The 13,611-nt window shown below is 44.3% G+C and overlaps 1 protein-coding gene across 1 annotated transcript in view; it reads right to left on the bottom strand.

Moving 5' to 3' along the window:
- TNFAIP1 (TNF alpha induced protein 1) overlaps positions 1–13,611 on the bottom strand; it is a 71,531-nt gene that overhangs the window by 39,452 nt on the left and 18,468 nt on the right. The window contains exon 2 of the mRNA XM_078679299.1: positions 7,893–8,232. Coding sequence (XP_078535425.1) covers positions 7,893–8,109 — 217 coding nt within the window. The 5' untranslated portion in view covers positions 8,110–8,232. The remainder of the gene's footprint in view (positions 1–7,892; positions 8,233–13,611) is intronic.

Genomic DNA, 13,611 nt, shown 5'->3' on the forward strand with positions numbered 1-13,611 from the left:
CCTCGACATCGCTCCATCTGAATGTAATCCATCTGGAGGACTTCAAAAGGGTGGTCAGGGGGATGAAATCCACCTTGTTCCACCGGGATACTTTTACCTGGATTGAACTGACAACATATCATACAGGTACGTACTTTCTGCTTGGCTGCTGCTCGTAAATGCTTGTTGAACCAGAGGTTCTGAATACTGTCTAACATGGCTTTTTCTCCTAAATGTGCAGGACTATGTGCGGTGTTAATAATGATTTGAACCATAGAGTCGGGGAGAAACCATGTGGCTTTTCCCTTCGTCACCCATCCTTGATCTGTCTGGACCCCTCCTTGTTCGGACCATTTCTTGATTTCATCGGGAGTAGCATGTGACTGTATATCTATGACATCTTGTGTAGGGTCCTTAACTGTCATACAAGTAGTCTGTTCTGGAATGTGTGTCAGGGTCGTGTTAACTGGAATGTCTGGAGTCTGAGCTGTAAGCTTGGCTGTTCGATCTGCTAGATCGTTACCTTGGGAAATGATGTCAGTGACTTTCGTATGTGCCTTGCACTTCATGATAGCGATAGCTGTCGGTAAATGTATTGCATCTAACAGAGCTTGAATAAGGAGACCATGCTGAATCTTGGTTCCATGAGAAGTCATGAAACCTCTCTCCTGCCAGAGCACTCCGAAGTCGTGTACGACTCCGAATGCATAACGTGAGTCTGTGTATATATTTACTTTCAGGTTCTTGGCACGTATGCAGGCTTGGGTCAGAGCTCTGCTGCTTGAGCAGACAGAGTGTCAATACGGTGTGTTTCTATAACTTCGGTGTCAGTAGTCACTGCATACGCGGCTACTAGTTCTCCTGTACTTGTTCTCATACATGAACCATCCACATAAAGTGTCAGGTCGGGATCAGGTAATGCAATATCTGTTAGATCTTGTCTTGGCTTTGTCATGGTGTTAACAACTTCCACACAGTCATGTGTGGCAGGATTTGAAGTAACTGACGGTAACAGTGTAGCTGGATTTAAAATGTTGCAGCGTCTGATTTCTATGTGTGGCTGGAACAGTGTCAGTTCATAACCTGTTAAACGTGCAATTGTCAAGTGCTGAGTCTGTGTTCGGTTTAAAAGAACTTCCACGGAGTGTGGAACTTGGACTGTCAGGGAGTGTCCTAACACTATGGAATCACCTTGTCTGATAGCTAGTGCTGTGGCTGCAACTGACTTGAGGCACGCAGGCAGAGCCTGGACCACCGGATCTAATGTGCTAGAAAAATAAGCACAGGGCTTGTATTGTCCTGCTTGATCTTGTGTGAGAACAGATAATGCAGTACCATCACGTTCTGTGACAAAAAGTGTAAAAGGCTTACTGTAGTTCGGTGTTGCTAGGACAGGTGCATTACATAAAGCTTTCTTTAACTCGTTAAAAACAAGTGTATGTTCCTGGGTCCAAGGGAGGACAGTCGATACGGCTGCCTCTTGTGTCGTTAACTGTATCAGTGGCTTGGCTAGAAATGCATACTGAGGAATCCATTGTCGGCAGTAAGAAGTGAGGCCGATAAAAGCTCGTACCTCCTTCTGAGTCTTGGGCTGTGGAAGACGTGCTATTAACTGGATACGGTCAGGTGTCAACTGCCTACCCCTCTTGGACAGTAAGTGTCCTAAGTAGACCACTCGCTGGACACAGAATTGTAATTTGGAAGGGGACACCTTGTGCCCCATCTCGGCCAGAAAATACAGGACTGTAAGTGACGCACGCTCGCAGTCACGTTCAGAACGGGCTGTGATCAGTAGATCATCGACATACTGGAGCAGGGCAGTGTCAGTTGGCATGTGAATATTGTCTAGTTGTCTTTTAAGTGCTTGACTGTAAATGCTAGGACTTTCCGTGAAACCTTGAGGAGCTCGTGTGAATTTATAGCTCCTTCCATTTAAACAGAATCCGAAAAGGAACTGGCTGTCTGGGTGAATGGGGACACTGAAAAATGCGTTCTTGAGATCAATAACTGTAAAGAATGTGGCTTCGAAATCAATGGCTGTCAAGAGGGAAGAAATATCGGGAACCACTGGGTACTGGGGTATGATACATTTATTAAGTTCTCGAAGGTCAATCACTAATCGATAAACTGGAGGTGCATTTGGATCAGTACGTTTCAGAATTGGGATGATAGGAGAATTACATACATTGGAGTCAGTTTCTACAACCACTCCTTGAACAATAAGCTCGTCAATAATTTTGGATAAGGCTGCTACAGCCTCAGGTGGCAATTTGTACTGTCGGATTCGTGGTAATACAACACCTTGTTTCAGAGTCACACGATGGGGTGTGATATGCATACAACCTACATCAGTTGGACCTTGCGCCCATAAATGCTGTGGTACATTCAATAATCTCGGATCAAAATCGCGTAATACATAATGACCTTTAAAATCTCGGAGGAACAGACGTACTCCTTCTGGGGAGCAGCATATGACTGCTCCTAATTCTTTTAACGTCTTAATGCCTAACAAATTTTCTGGACAAGATTTCGTGAGTAACAAATCTGTAGTTCGGGACAATGGACCAACCTCTAGAGTAACTGGTTTCGATATTTCATTAACAATAGGCTTTCCTGAAAAACCAAGGGAAACATTTCTAGAGCCTGAGAGCGGAGCCCCTGGAACCTCGTCATGACTGATGGTAGTCCTACTTGCCCCTGTATCAATCAGAAACTTTCTATCTTTCCCTAATACTTGACTGTGTACATAGGGACCCTCTTGATCTACAGGAATCTCGATGAGAGGCAAGCCTACCTCCCTCTCTAGGCTGTTTCATGAATACGGCTGATAATCTGGATACACTGACTGTGCATACTGGTACATCTGCTGTGTAACGTGTTGTGTGGCAGCGATAGGCTGCGGTACGGTAACTGTCTGTTGTGCATTCTGTGGTGGCTGGGAAGTCTGTGAAACTTGTTCTTGTCTAGGCGGACGTGGTCTTTCTTTAGTCTTACCAGTAGCTATGTTGTGTTTCAGAACTGCACACTCGTTTATAAAATGACCTAGCTGTTTACAGTAATTGCAGGTCCCTTTAACGGGAACTGCAGGATGACTGGCTTGATTCGTACCCCTCTTCTGACTGTCTTGCGGAACAGACTGTGCAACTAGTACTTTCATTTTCGTGTCTTTCATAAGTCTCCTTTCGTGTTCTTGTTCTTCCCCGATTCTGTTCTGGTGGTACTGGAGCATCTGGAGCATCTGTGACGGAGAATTAGCTTGCCAGGTGCTTTCGACTTTCAGTACTCGATTTTTAACTTGTGGACTTGAATTCTCGACTAGTTTGGTAACAAAAAGATGAGGGTACGATTCACTACTTGTTTTCAGACCACTATTAATAATAAAACATTTCTCAAATCTAGAATAAAAATCACTAGTATCTTCGTCTTGTTTCGGTTTACAGGCTGAGATGGCATCCCAATCTTCCTTTTTCGTGGCTAGTAATCTTGGCAAAACTTGTATCAATAACTCGGGCAATTCTTTAGCTTTATCCCCAAGACCGGTACCTGGTACTCGTGTATTATCTTCAGCTTCTAAAGCTGTCCAATCTATCTTTTTCTCTCCCACCTCCCATTCCTTTTCTTTGAGTTTTTCATATATGCCCGCGGGCAACAGGACCTTTAACATTTTAATGATATCTGGATACGTGTATTCTCCCATACGGAGCATGTCCTTTAATTCACGGTGGAACCCTGCTGGATCTTTGTCATGACAGGGAATTAACTTCTTCATTTCTAAGAGTTCCATCTTTGTAATAGGGGTGTAAACAAATACTCGTTCTAGACCACCACCCTCTTTCTTGACTGGATGCACTTCTCGTAACGGGTTCTGTCTGTCTATGTAGAATGATTTACTTTCTGGGGGTGAGACGTGAACAAAATGTGGATTCAGAAACGTTCGGTATTTGTGGCGCTGTTCTAGAATGACACTAATTAAATCGGTACCTAGACCTTTCCATCTGTATTGGAGTAACTCGTTTAATACATCATGTAGTGGACCTGGATCGGAATGCTGATCCTCATACAGTGTGATTAGTTGCTGGATCATATACATACCCACCAGTCGCTGCTCGGCTGGGGGCAGTTTCAGAAACGTTTGAGCCACTATTTCGTCAGGAAACGTGGCAGAATCAGTAGTCCACCGGACTGCTGATCGGGCTAGTTCTTGTTCATGCATGGTACTGAGCTCACTATAACCTATTCGTGATTTCAGGATTTTATCTGTAACCTGGAATACTTGCTCAAGAGAGTACTGTTCTGGTGCTGGAGAGGGAAAAACTTTCTTGTAGTCTAGGCGTGAATATCGGTCGGAAAGTCTAGTTCTACCTACATACGCTATTCTGTCGGGATTCTCGTTGTCTACCTCTTCAGTAGATGAGTCATACTCTTTCTCGGTTCCTTGCTTTGCTTCTCGTTTCTCGTGTATACTTATTATTTCCTTACGAATTTTCTTGTACATACTCTCTATACAACCTTGTGTCTTGTGTTTTCCATCGGCTATATTGTCACTCCACCTAGTCAGGACTTTCATTTCTTCTTGATCTTTTTCTGGAAAATCTTGCTCTCTTATTAAACAGTTAATCAGAAACTTTAAAATCATGAGCTGAGTCTCAACTTTTCTTTGAACCATGGCTTCGTGAATGCTTTCTAGATTCACTCCTGTACGGATAAAACGATATATTCTGTCTAGATGTTCTCCCATATCGGGGAGGGTGTCCAAATAGCTGGCAACCCGTCTTAAACGTAATGAATATATGACCATGTGATCATCACCTGGAACTGGATCATAACGACATTCAGTAAGTGCTCGCTTGATATCTACGTATGTAGTCACTTTTGGCGTACGCTGTAACGCTAGTTCATGTAGCGTCATACGTCTTGGTTGAGGCGGGGTACGAGGAGAACCTCCCCCCACCGCTCCTAAACTAGAATCGTCGGTGTGTACTGTACGTGCTGGTAGCGCGACTGGTAAAACGGGTACATGTACTGTGGACTGGGCCCAGTGTGCTGTAACAGGTGCTGTAACATTAACTGGACCCACAGGACCAGTGACTGGAGGAGCAGGAATTACATTATTAACGGGAGCAGGCGGGATAGGATTTGCATATGCTGGGACTGTGTCGTCCAAATAGGACGAAAGAAAAATATCGGCTGCGGTCGGGTTATGACGTAGCTTAATCGGGACCAATGGCGGTGGCAAATTACTGGATGCTTCCGGGGTTGCTTTTGGCAAGCCCTCAGCAAGAAGAGGATACATACCCTTAATAAGGGCATTTCTCTGTCTGTCTGACTGTTCTGCTCTAACTCGTTCACCTTCTTCGATTAATTCCCTTTCTTGGGCTTTCTCTGAGGATTCTCTACTTGATTCTGTCTTTCTGAATTCTTTTTCGGTTCTTTTATGAGATTCTTTGCGCCATAACTCGATGGCATCTTTCTGGGACTGTCTGGCTTTCTTTTTCCATAATGCTTCTTCTACTCGCATGATGCACTCGGCATCCCATGTACCCGATACAGGCCATCTATATTTCTCTTCGAGATCTTTAGTGTAATCTGACCATAAGTCTAGATATATTATGGCATCTAAGCCATGCTTGTGATACATAAAATGTCCTGGACTGTCCCTAGGAGGGACAGGGACTGCTTCTTCAAGCAACCCTTTTCTGGTCTTTAACTGACGTAGCTTGGAAAACAGAGGCATTGCGGGAATACACTTGAAACACAATATACAATAATCACAGTAATAACATAGCAGACAAAACTCTCATACCACGACATAAAAATACATGAATAACAGTTCAAACAGAAATACTACCTGATACACTGAAAACGGAACACATGAATTTCTTGAGAAAATGAAACTTACTAGAATTACTGGATGCACTGCTAAAACAGTACAGAACATACCGGTCCCATAAAGAGACACGTCAGGACCCGTACCCACCTAGGTGGATACTTCGTGCTGGGTCTGCGTACCCAAACCCACTGGACCAGAAACAAACTAATGCTCCTGTCTAGATACCCCCCCTGTGACGGTACTCACCGGGAAAGCAGAAACTGGAAGGCCTCGGACTGGACTGGACTGGACTGGACTGGACTGGACTGGACTGGACCACTACGACGTCGGACTACGAACTTCGGACTTCAGTTACAGGTGGGCCTCCAGATACTTCGGACCTTGCACTCTCGGCTTGGGCTCTGGTCGGGACTCGCCGCGTTCCTCACCGCCTCGTCTGGATGCTGGACCGCAACCTCCGTCTCCTCCGTGGGCCTGAGGGATACTTGAAGCAGAAATATCTGCACGTGCACGGTATGGTTCCGTCACGGCTGCAGAGGGTCAGGGGGCCTGCGTGGCTTCGCCGGCGCGTGGGGAAAGGGCAAGTCCCTATTCGGGCGCCATTATGTGGTAAATAAATAATTAATTACCGGTACTATTTTTGACTGGATTAACAAGAACAGATAGCTCAATAAATAAGAGGCAGGATCCGATGTGTCCGAGTCAGAAGGATTTATTCAGGCAAAAGGGAAGGGACTGGAACGGGACAGCCTGAAATAAAATAGGAAGGAAGGAAGGCAGCTGCAATGCTTCATCGACAGTGCAGCATATATATAGTACAATACATTACATTACATTGCATACAATAGGCGTAGCAGTAGGCGTAACTCGTAGCAGTCGCGAAAGATAAGAGTAAATGGGTGGAGAAAGAAGGCGTGTACAGGGCGTATACATAGACATGTGGTATGAAACGTCACAGTAGTGTCATGAATGGGGCGGAAACATGGAGGGGGCTACTCGAGCAGCTGGGACCTTTAACCTAGTGGTGCGCGCAAACGGGCAATGACGTGTTACTAGGGAGAACTGGGGCTATGAAGAGGAGACTAAAGTCTGCGGTGTCAGGACGACATGTACCTATATCATATCTGGTATCTGGTGTTTGGAGTACATGTTGATAGAATCCAAAAGTTATCAGGGCAAAGGCTACTTGACACTAAGACTGGTGCATGCATTTATTCTACATGTATTGCGTGTGCTAGGAATATTTTACATGGAGACAGAAAGGCTAGACCCTGGCTGAAACTAGTGATGCGATTCAGTAGCTTAGGAATGCAGAGAGGGAGGGCTGGACTGATCACTAGAAGCATAACATACTCTTGGCAGACAGGCAGGCAGAGCCAGGCCGGGCCGGGCACTGTGCTGCGCGAAAGGAAGTGAAGGGTCAGGGATGCAGGTGGGGGCTGTATCGCTCCTCGGAGAGGGTTCAGGAGACTGGAGCTTGAATCTGGTGTCCGGGCCCTTTTGAGGCCTAGAAACGGGGACATTTTACTGAATTAACGTGCACACTGTAAAACGTGGCAACATAGGCCTAATACTCGTTGCTTTCACGAGAACTGGAAACCGGCATACTAGAGTTGGACACAACTATAATTGCGTCTTTAATCGATCATGAGGGGGATACATGCATATCGGTCATGCACATATAGCATAGGATGGGGAACACGTAGGCACATATAACATGGCAAAATTTACTTTTCCACACACCGCCTGGCCCCCCAAAACGGCAGGACCTCCACCACGAGTGTGGAGGCCCTTCATGAATCAACCCTTCAGTGTCCATTAAGAATAACAAATGCTCCATTAAAACCATCTCTTGAAACTTGGCTCATGTTTGCGTTAGCGCACAAATGTTGAGCGAAGCCTAGTGTACATTTGTGTAATAAGTGCTTAGCACTTCCAAACCGTACTGCTTGCACTGCCAGCATTGTCTAAATGGTTAATGTGGCCCAGCGTATATTTAAAGCAATTAACGAAGAGGGCAAAATCCTACCAGATAGTGCCAGGGGTAATGTGCACATTGATAAGCTTGCCCCAACGATCTCACCTTCTTTGTCGGTCAGCACTTCCATTCTCCCACTGAACATAGCCTTCAGCATAGTGTCATGTCTTGTTAGCACCTGCACAGTGGTGTAGCACAAGTATCCACCGACGTTCAAGCGCACATACTTATTACCGAAGCTTCCAAGCCCTTTCATGCTGCAGGCTTTGGGCTTGGCACCGGTGCTCGGGCACAGGGCACTGAGACATGTGTCTCCGGACATGTCCTTCTGTAAATAGATGACAACTCTGCAAATAGAAGGCTTGATGTATGCCGCCGTGGTGGAGCTCCACAGTGAGCCAGATAACTCGGAGTGGGATCAAATGGGCTGAAGCTCACAGAACACCTTGGAAAAACAGATCATCAAAACAATCAGTTGAGGGCTCACTTCACTGCAAAGGTAAAACAACAATCACCAAATACTTTAATTCAAATTCCTGATACATAGTAAAGATAACATTTTGAAAGCTAGGATACTAACAGTACAAAAAAAATAGAAATGGAGTTACGATGTGCATGCTCTGATACTTGTGGTTCCTCAAATTAGGAACAGGTACAAATGTAGACCAGACAATTTAATGAGGTCCCAGAAAAATGAAACAGGATGGTTTCAATAAAATATGGTTAGCATAAATAGTGAATTTAGTAACTGGGCTCAGACTGAGAATATGCTAAGGAGCAAAAATAAAGCATGTGTCATTCTATACGAGAAAAGGAGTTTATTCCTATAAAAACTTAAAAACAGCACAGGCATTTTAAACAGTTACAATTATTTATAACATAAGAAAAAAAATTGCTTTGCTATTAAAAATTGGTCTTATTTCATCTTACTATTTTCATTATGCCTTCCGAATGTTAGTAACTGTAAGAAACTGGGCTCTTGTTGCAGTTGTCCCCCCACTTTCTGCCGGCCTTTTTAGCTACTAGATGCTGATTTTCTATTCGGACGGTGCACTACGGCCTGCTAACCACACTTCAGTGCCAGTGCCACTTCCCTAAAACAAGGTGAAGTCTAATTGTTCTACAATTGGCTGTGGACTTTATCCCCCTTGTAAGTCCCTAGTAAATGGTACCCCAGTTACCTAGGGCATAGGTACGAAGGAGTGTTCCTAAGGGCTGCAGCATATCTTAGAGACACTTATATACCCACATACAAAATCCACACCAATACCATTGTAGGCTGCATGGCATGGTGCAAACCATGAGGAAAAATATGACACTGCAGGTAATTACAACGTGGTTGTTAAACCGACCGTGTTGTAACCAGGCATACCATTACCCCACAAGTTGGAACTATGACTTGCGGAGGGGAGGCGCCGATGTTGGAATAGTATAATTTAAGATTTCAACTCCAGTCTGTGCGGACAGTAGGGAAGGTGTTCGATTTCAAATCCGCAGGTTGTTGTTCCGACTTGCGGAGTAATGGTATGCGTGCTTACAACACGGTTGTTGTAACGACCGTGTTGTAATTCCCTGCGGGGAAAAGCTTTCATGGTAAACGATATTTACCCTCCTGTATATCATGCCAAAGTCACAGCATCTAATAAATGTAAGACCCCAACCTACAGCAGGCCTTTCAGCCCTTAGGCAGGGTGCATTATATTTTGCGTGAGAACATAGCTGCATGACCAGGTATGCCCCTGTGAGGTCTAGTCTGATTACTAGATAGTATCAAACACCTCGTATTAAGAAACCCACACGGATTCCAGTGATGGATTTGTTAATACATGCACCCAGAGGGCACCAAGGGTTCCCCCTGAAAACCTACCAAATACTGACTTTGCCAGCTTGGCGCCAAAGACGAGTTTCTGCCCACAGGGGTGACACTTTGCTCTCAGGAGGTCAGGAACAAAGCCTGTTAGGGCAGAGGGTGTTTAAACTCCCTCACACAGGATGACCTGAGAATTAGCATTCCAAAGCAGGGAGCTTCAACGAGTCAACTGCCTTTGTTATACGAATCTGTCTTTCCTCAGAGGTGAGGGGGTATTTACCACCCTGTCCAGGGCCCCTGTGGCACCATGTCAGGTGTGAAAATTAGCTATTTAGGAGGCGTGCTGCACTGCCCAGCGTGGCATACCTCTAGGGTATCCAAGCTTGACGTGAATACAATTTTAGAAGTAAACCTTCAACAGTAATGATATAGCATTGTACTGGCCTTTCACCAATACTAGACATTCTAAAATTCATTCAGACAATTCAATTGATTTGCATATGGCTGGGTCCAAACAGTTGTGGTGTGGTGTGCTAAAGAATGATGAATTTGACTCCGAACCTTGTGACTGGGGGTGAATGTTTGCATTGTCCAGCATTCTGTCCATCAATTGTTTCTTTTGCACATGTCGCCCTAAGTGGGAAGGGTATGCCAAGACATGTGTCCCGTGCTCACTACACCACTGGATTCAAGCTAGCCTGGCTGATAAAGGGTGATACCCTGAAACCGGTCCCAGGATGCGCGTTTGCGGTCCAGTGAGGGCCTAGCTAGGCAGTTCGGGCTGGACTTTTCCCACAAGGAACAGGGTCAAGACTGATTTGCATATGGCTGGGTCCAAACTGGGGTGGTGTGGTGAGCAAAAGAATGATGGATGTGACCCAGATCCTTGTTACTGGGGATGAATGGTTGCATTGTCCAGCATTCCGTCCATCATTTGTTTCTTTTGCATATGTCGCCCTAAGTGGGAAGGGTATGCCCAGACGTGGGTCCTGTGCTCACTACACCACTTGATTCAAGCTAACCTGGCTGATGAAGGGTAAAGCCCTGAAACCGGCCCCAGGATGCTAGTTACCGGTCCTCGGCAGACCTGGTTTAGCAGTTCTGGCTGGACTGTTCCCACAAGGAACAGGGTCAAGACTGATTTGCATATGGCTGGGTCCAAACTGGAGTGGTGTGGTGAGCAAAAGAATGAAGAATTTGACACAGATCCTTGCGACTGGGGGTGAATGTTTGCATTGTCCAGCATTCCGTCCATCAATTGATTGTCTTCAAAATATTTCCAGGCATACACCAAACAATGTATGACCTTACCAAATGTATGCACTTGAGGAAAAGACGTGTGGCCAGTTGAATGCTACAGAGCTCTCCAATTGCTCAAATCTTATGAGTTGGTCATCCAGTCCTATTTTTTATGACCATTCTTGTACTTCCAATTCTGAATTTGCAACTAAATATTTACTGTATGCGACACTTGCCCATTAAATAGGGATACTTGGACCTCTGCTGCTATGCAGCAGTCTAAGCAGGAGCTGATTACGGTGCAGCCTCTCTGGTCAGCAAGTCTCCTCTGCCAGCACAGCAGCCAACTGCAGCACTTGCTGTCTCCATAATGCTGCGCCAGTCTCTCCTGCGACCTGCTCCTAAAAGGCGTCTCCCCAGGCACACGCGGAACCCTATCATCCTCTAGCTGTAATCACCTTATTCCAGATTCATAACCACCTTTGAAATTGTGAATCAGGTTTCCATTCCATTTGCCATTTCGCTTTCGTGTATTATCTGATGTATGCCCATAAAGGACACAGTCACAAATCCTGTCCCAAAAGAGCTGAATGCATGTTACCATGTTTTGCATAATAGGTTGTTTCCATTGTTAAAGGCTACATTTGACAGACTAAGTCTTGTCTTATGTCTTTATTATTGTATTTTCTCACTCCACAGCGTCCCAAATGGCAACAAAGCATCGGTATGTGAACATGATCACTCCTGCTTATTATTTGCACCAAGTGAAAATTAATTAATCAAGCAATTACATATTTTCGCCTATGATTCTCATGACCTCTGCTGTACCTAAAAACGTGTATGTGTCTTTATTTACTCTCCTGTTCTTTCCATCTAGTCTTCATTATCATATCAGGAAAACACACATCGTGAAGTTAAAAGAAATGTACACAACTTCTCTACTCTAATGTACACTTGCATACTATTGCTAGATGTTTGCACCCAATTCTAGTTGTGTTTTGTTCGGTACTAACTTTGATACAAAGTAAATGTCCCAAAGTGTAAATACCAAATGCTCATACGTACACCACCTGGACATAGCATCCACCTGGGTATAATCAATAATGCCTCCATAAATTCCTTTGGATACTCTAGGAGACCAGCCACCTTTAAAAAGCAACCACAGAGCTGTTTGCAAAGATAGCAAAGGGATACACTTTTTCCGACAGTAGTTAATAGGTAGGCCTAGAAGTGGCTATTCTGGATTGGATGGCAACAAAACAGGTCGACTTGTGGTCACGGTGTTTTATTATAGTATTTATATAAGATCGAAGGCACTTTAAATCAAAGGTAATCAAGTTTTGACAGTTCCAACAGGTTCAACACTGGTTGGCATACCTTCTGCCTTCCGGCTGGATAGCCAGACATGAGGAGCAAGCACTGGTAAAACCAATAGGCCTCGTCTCCCCTTGGTAATGTGTTTACTGGAGAAAAAACAAATATTATGGTATCTCAAAACTGTACATTAAATTCAACATTTTTAATCTTTATAAATGTCACTGTTTATTTATTAGACATCTATCACGCAGGATACTGAACAGAGTTTAAAACGAATAAGGAAGCGTCAGCTTGCCAGGGCATAATTTACTTTCCAAAGGATCAAGCCATGTGGTACCCTGCAGTAGGCAGGGAGCAGATTAATGGGCCTCCAGTATTGTCATGCCAAGTACACCTTCTGTGTCGGGTGCCAGCTGAGTGAGTACAGCATATGGCCCTAAGCCCAGCGCCATAAAACCAATTGTGTGCCAAAGATTTTGCTTTCAGGCAATATGTGGGATTCAGGAAATAAAACAAAAATATCCCTTAAACTCTGCTCTTCAGCCAGACCCCTGCAAAAATATCTCTATTGCTATGCTTTTACAGAGAAGCTGAGAACAGGGAGGAGCTACTCGGTGTGTGTGGGAGGGGAGAAGCACAAGAGGGAGAGATACTAAAAATGCATACACTCTCACAGAGTGTTAAATGAAAATGTTAAAATACTTCTCTATAGGTGATACAGGTCAGCCAATAAAAGAGGGTGTAAAAGGTGTCTAGGGGAGAGACAAACACAAGCCATTAAATGGTGAGCATGCATAGGTGAGTGACAATAAAGCCAACTAATGGTAGGTAATGGGTGGGCTCCAAACTGCTGTACATTCACAATAGGTCCTTCATATCCAGACAGTGTCAACAAGACCTAAACAATGGGTTTGTCTTAATTCATGACAAAGATGACATTTCTCTGTCACCTTTACAAATGAAAAGATCAGTAAAGAAGATGAGCCCTACTCATTATCTGCTATGGATGCAGTAAGGTTGGCCAATATGTCAGTGTGCCTTCATACTGGAGGTGGGCACTCAAAGTTGCCTTACCACAATTCATAAATGGAAGTGTGGTGGGGTGCAGGGAAAGAAAGATCTGGTACTAATCCATGAAGGGGATCATAATTATATAGAGCAACTGTACATGGAGGGTGAACTTTATGAAACAATGACGACTACCAACTTGCTTCATTTGACAACTAAATTACTTTTCAGGATGACATCCGCCTGTTTTCTTTGTATTTTTTATTTTTTAACTTTTATCATTCTCTTCTTTATTGTGGCACAGTTTTAAAGACACTTTAACCATGATACGAAGTGCTTTCTATCAAGGATTATAGAAAAAACATCAAAGCAGTGTTAGTCAACATAGTGGATCACTATGTTCTCTAACCTGATGGAAATCAAGAATCATTCCCACACCACAAAAATTGT

The sequence above is a fragment of the Lissotriton helveticus genome, chromosome 3_1 (genome assembly GCF_964261635.1).
Source record: "Lissotriton helveticus chromosome 3_1, aLisHel1.1, whole genome shotgun sequence".
NCBI lineage: Eukaryota > Metazoa > Chordata > Amphibia > Caudata > Salamandridae > Lissotriton > Lissotriton helveticus.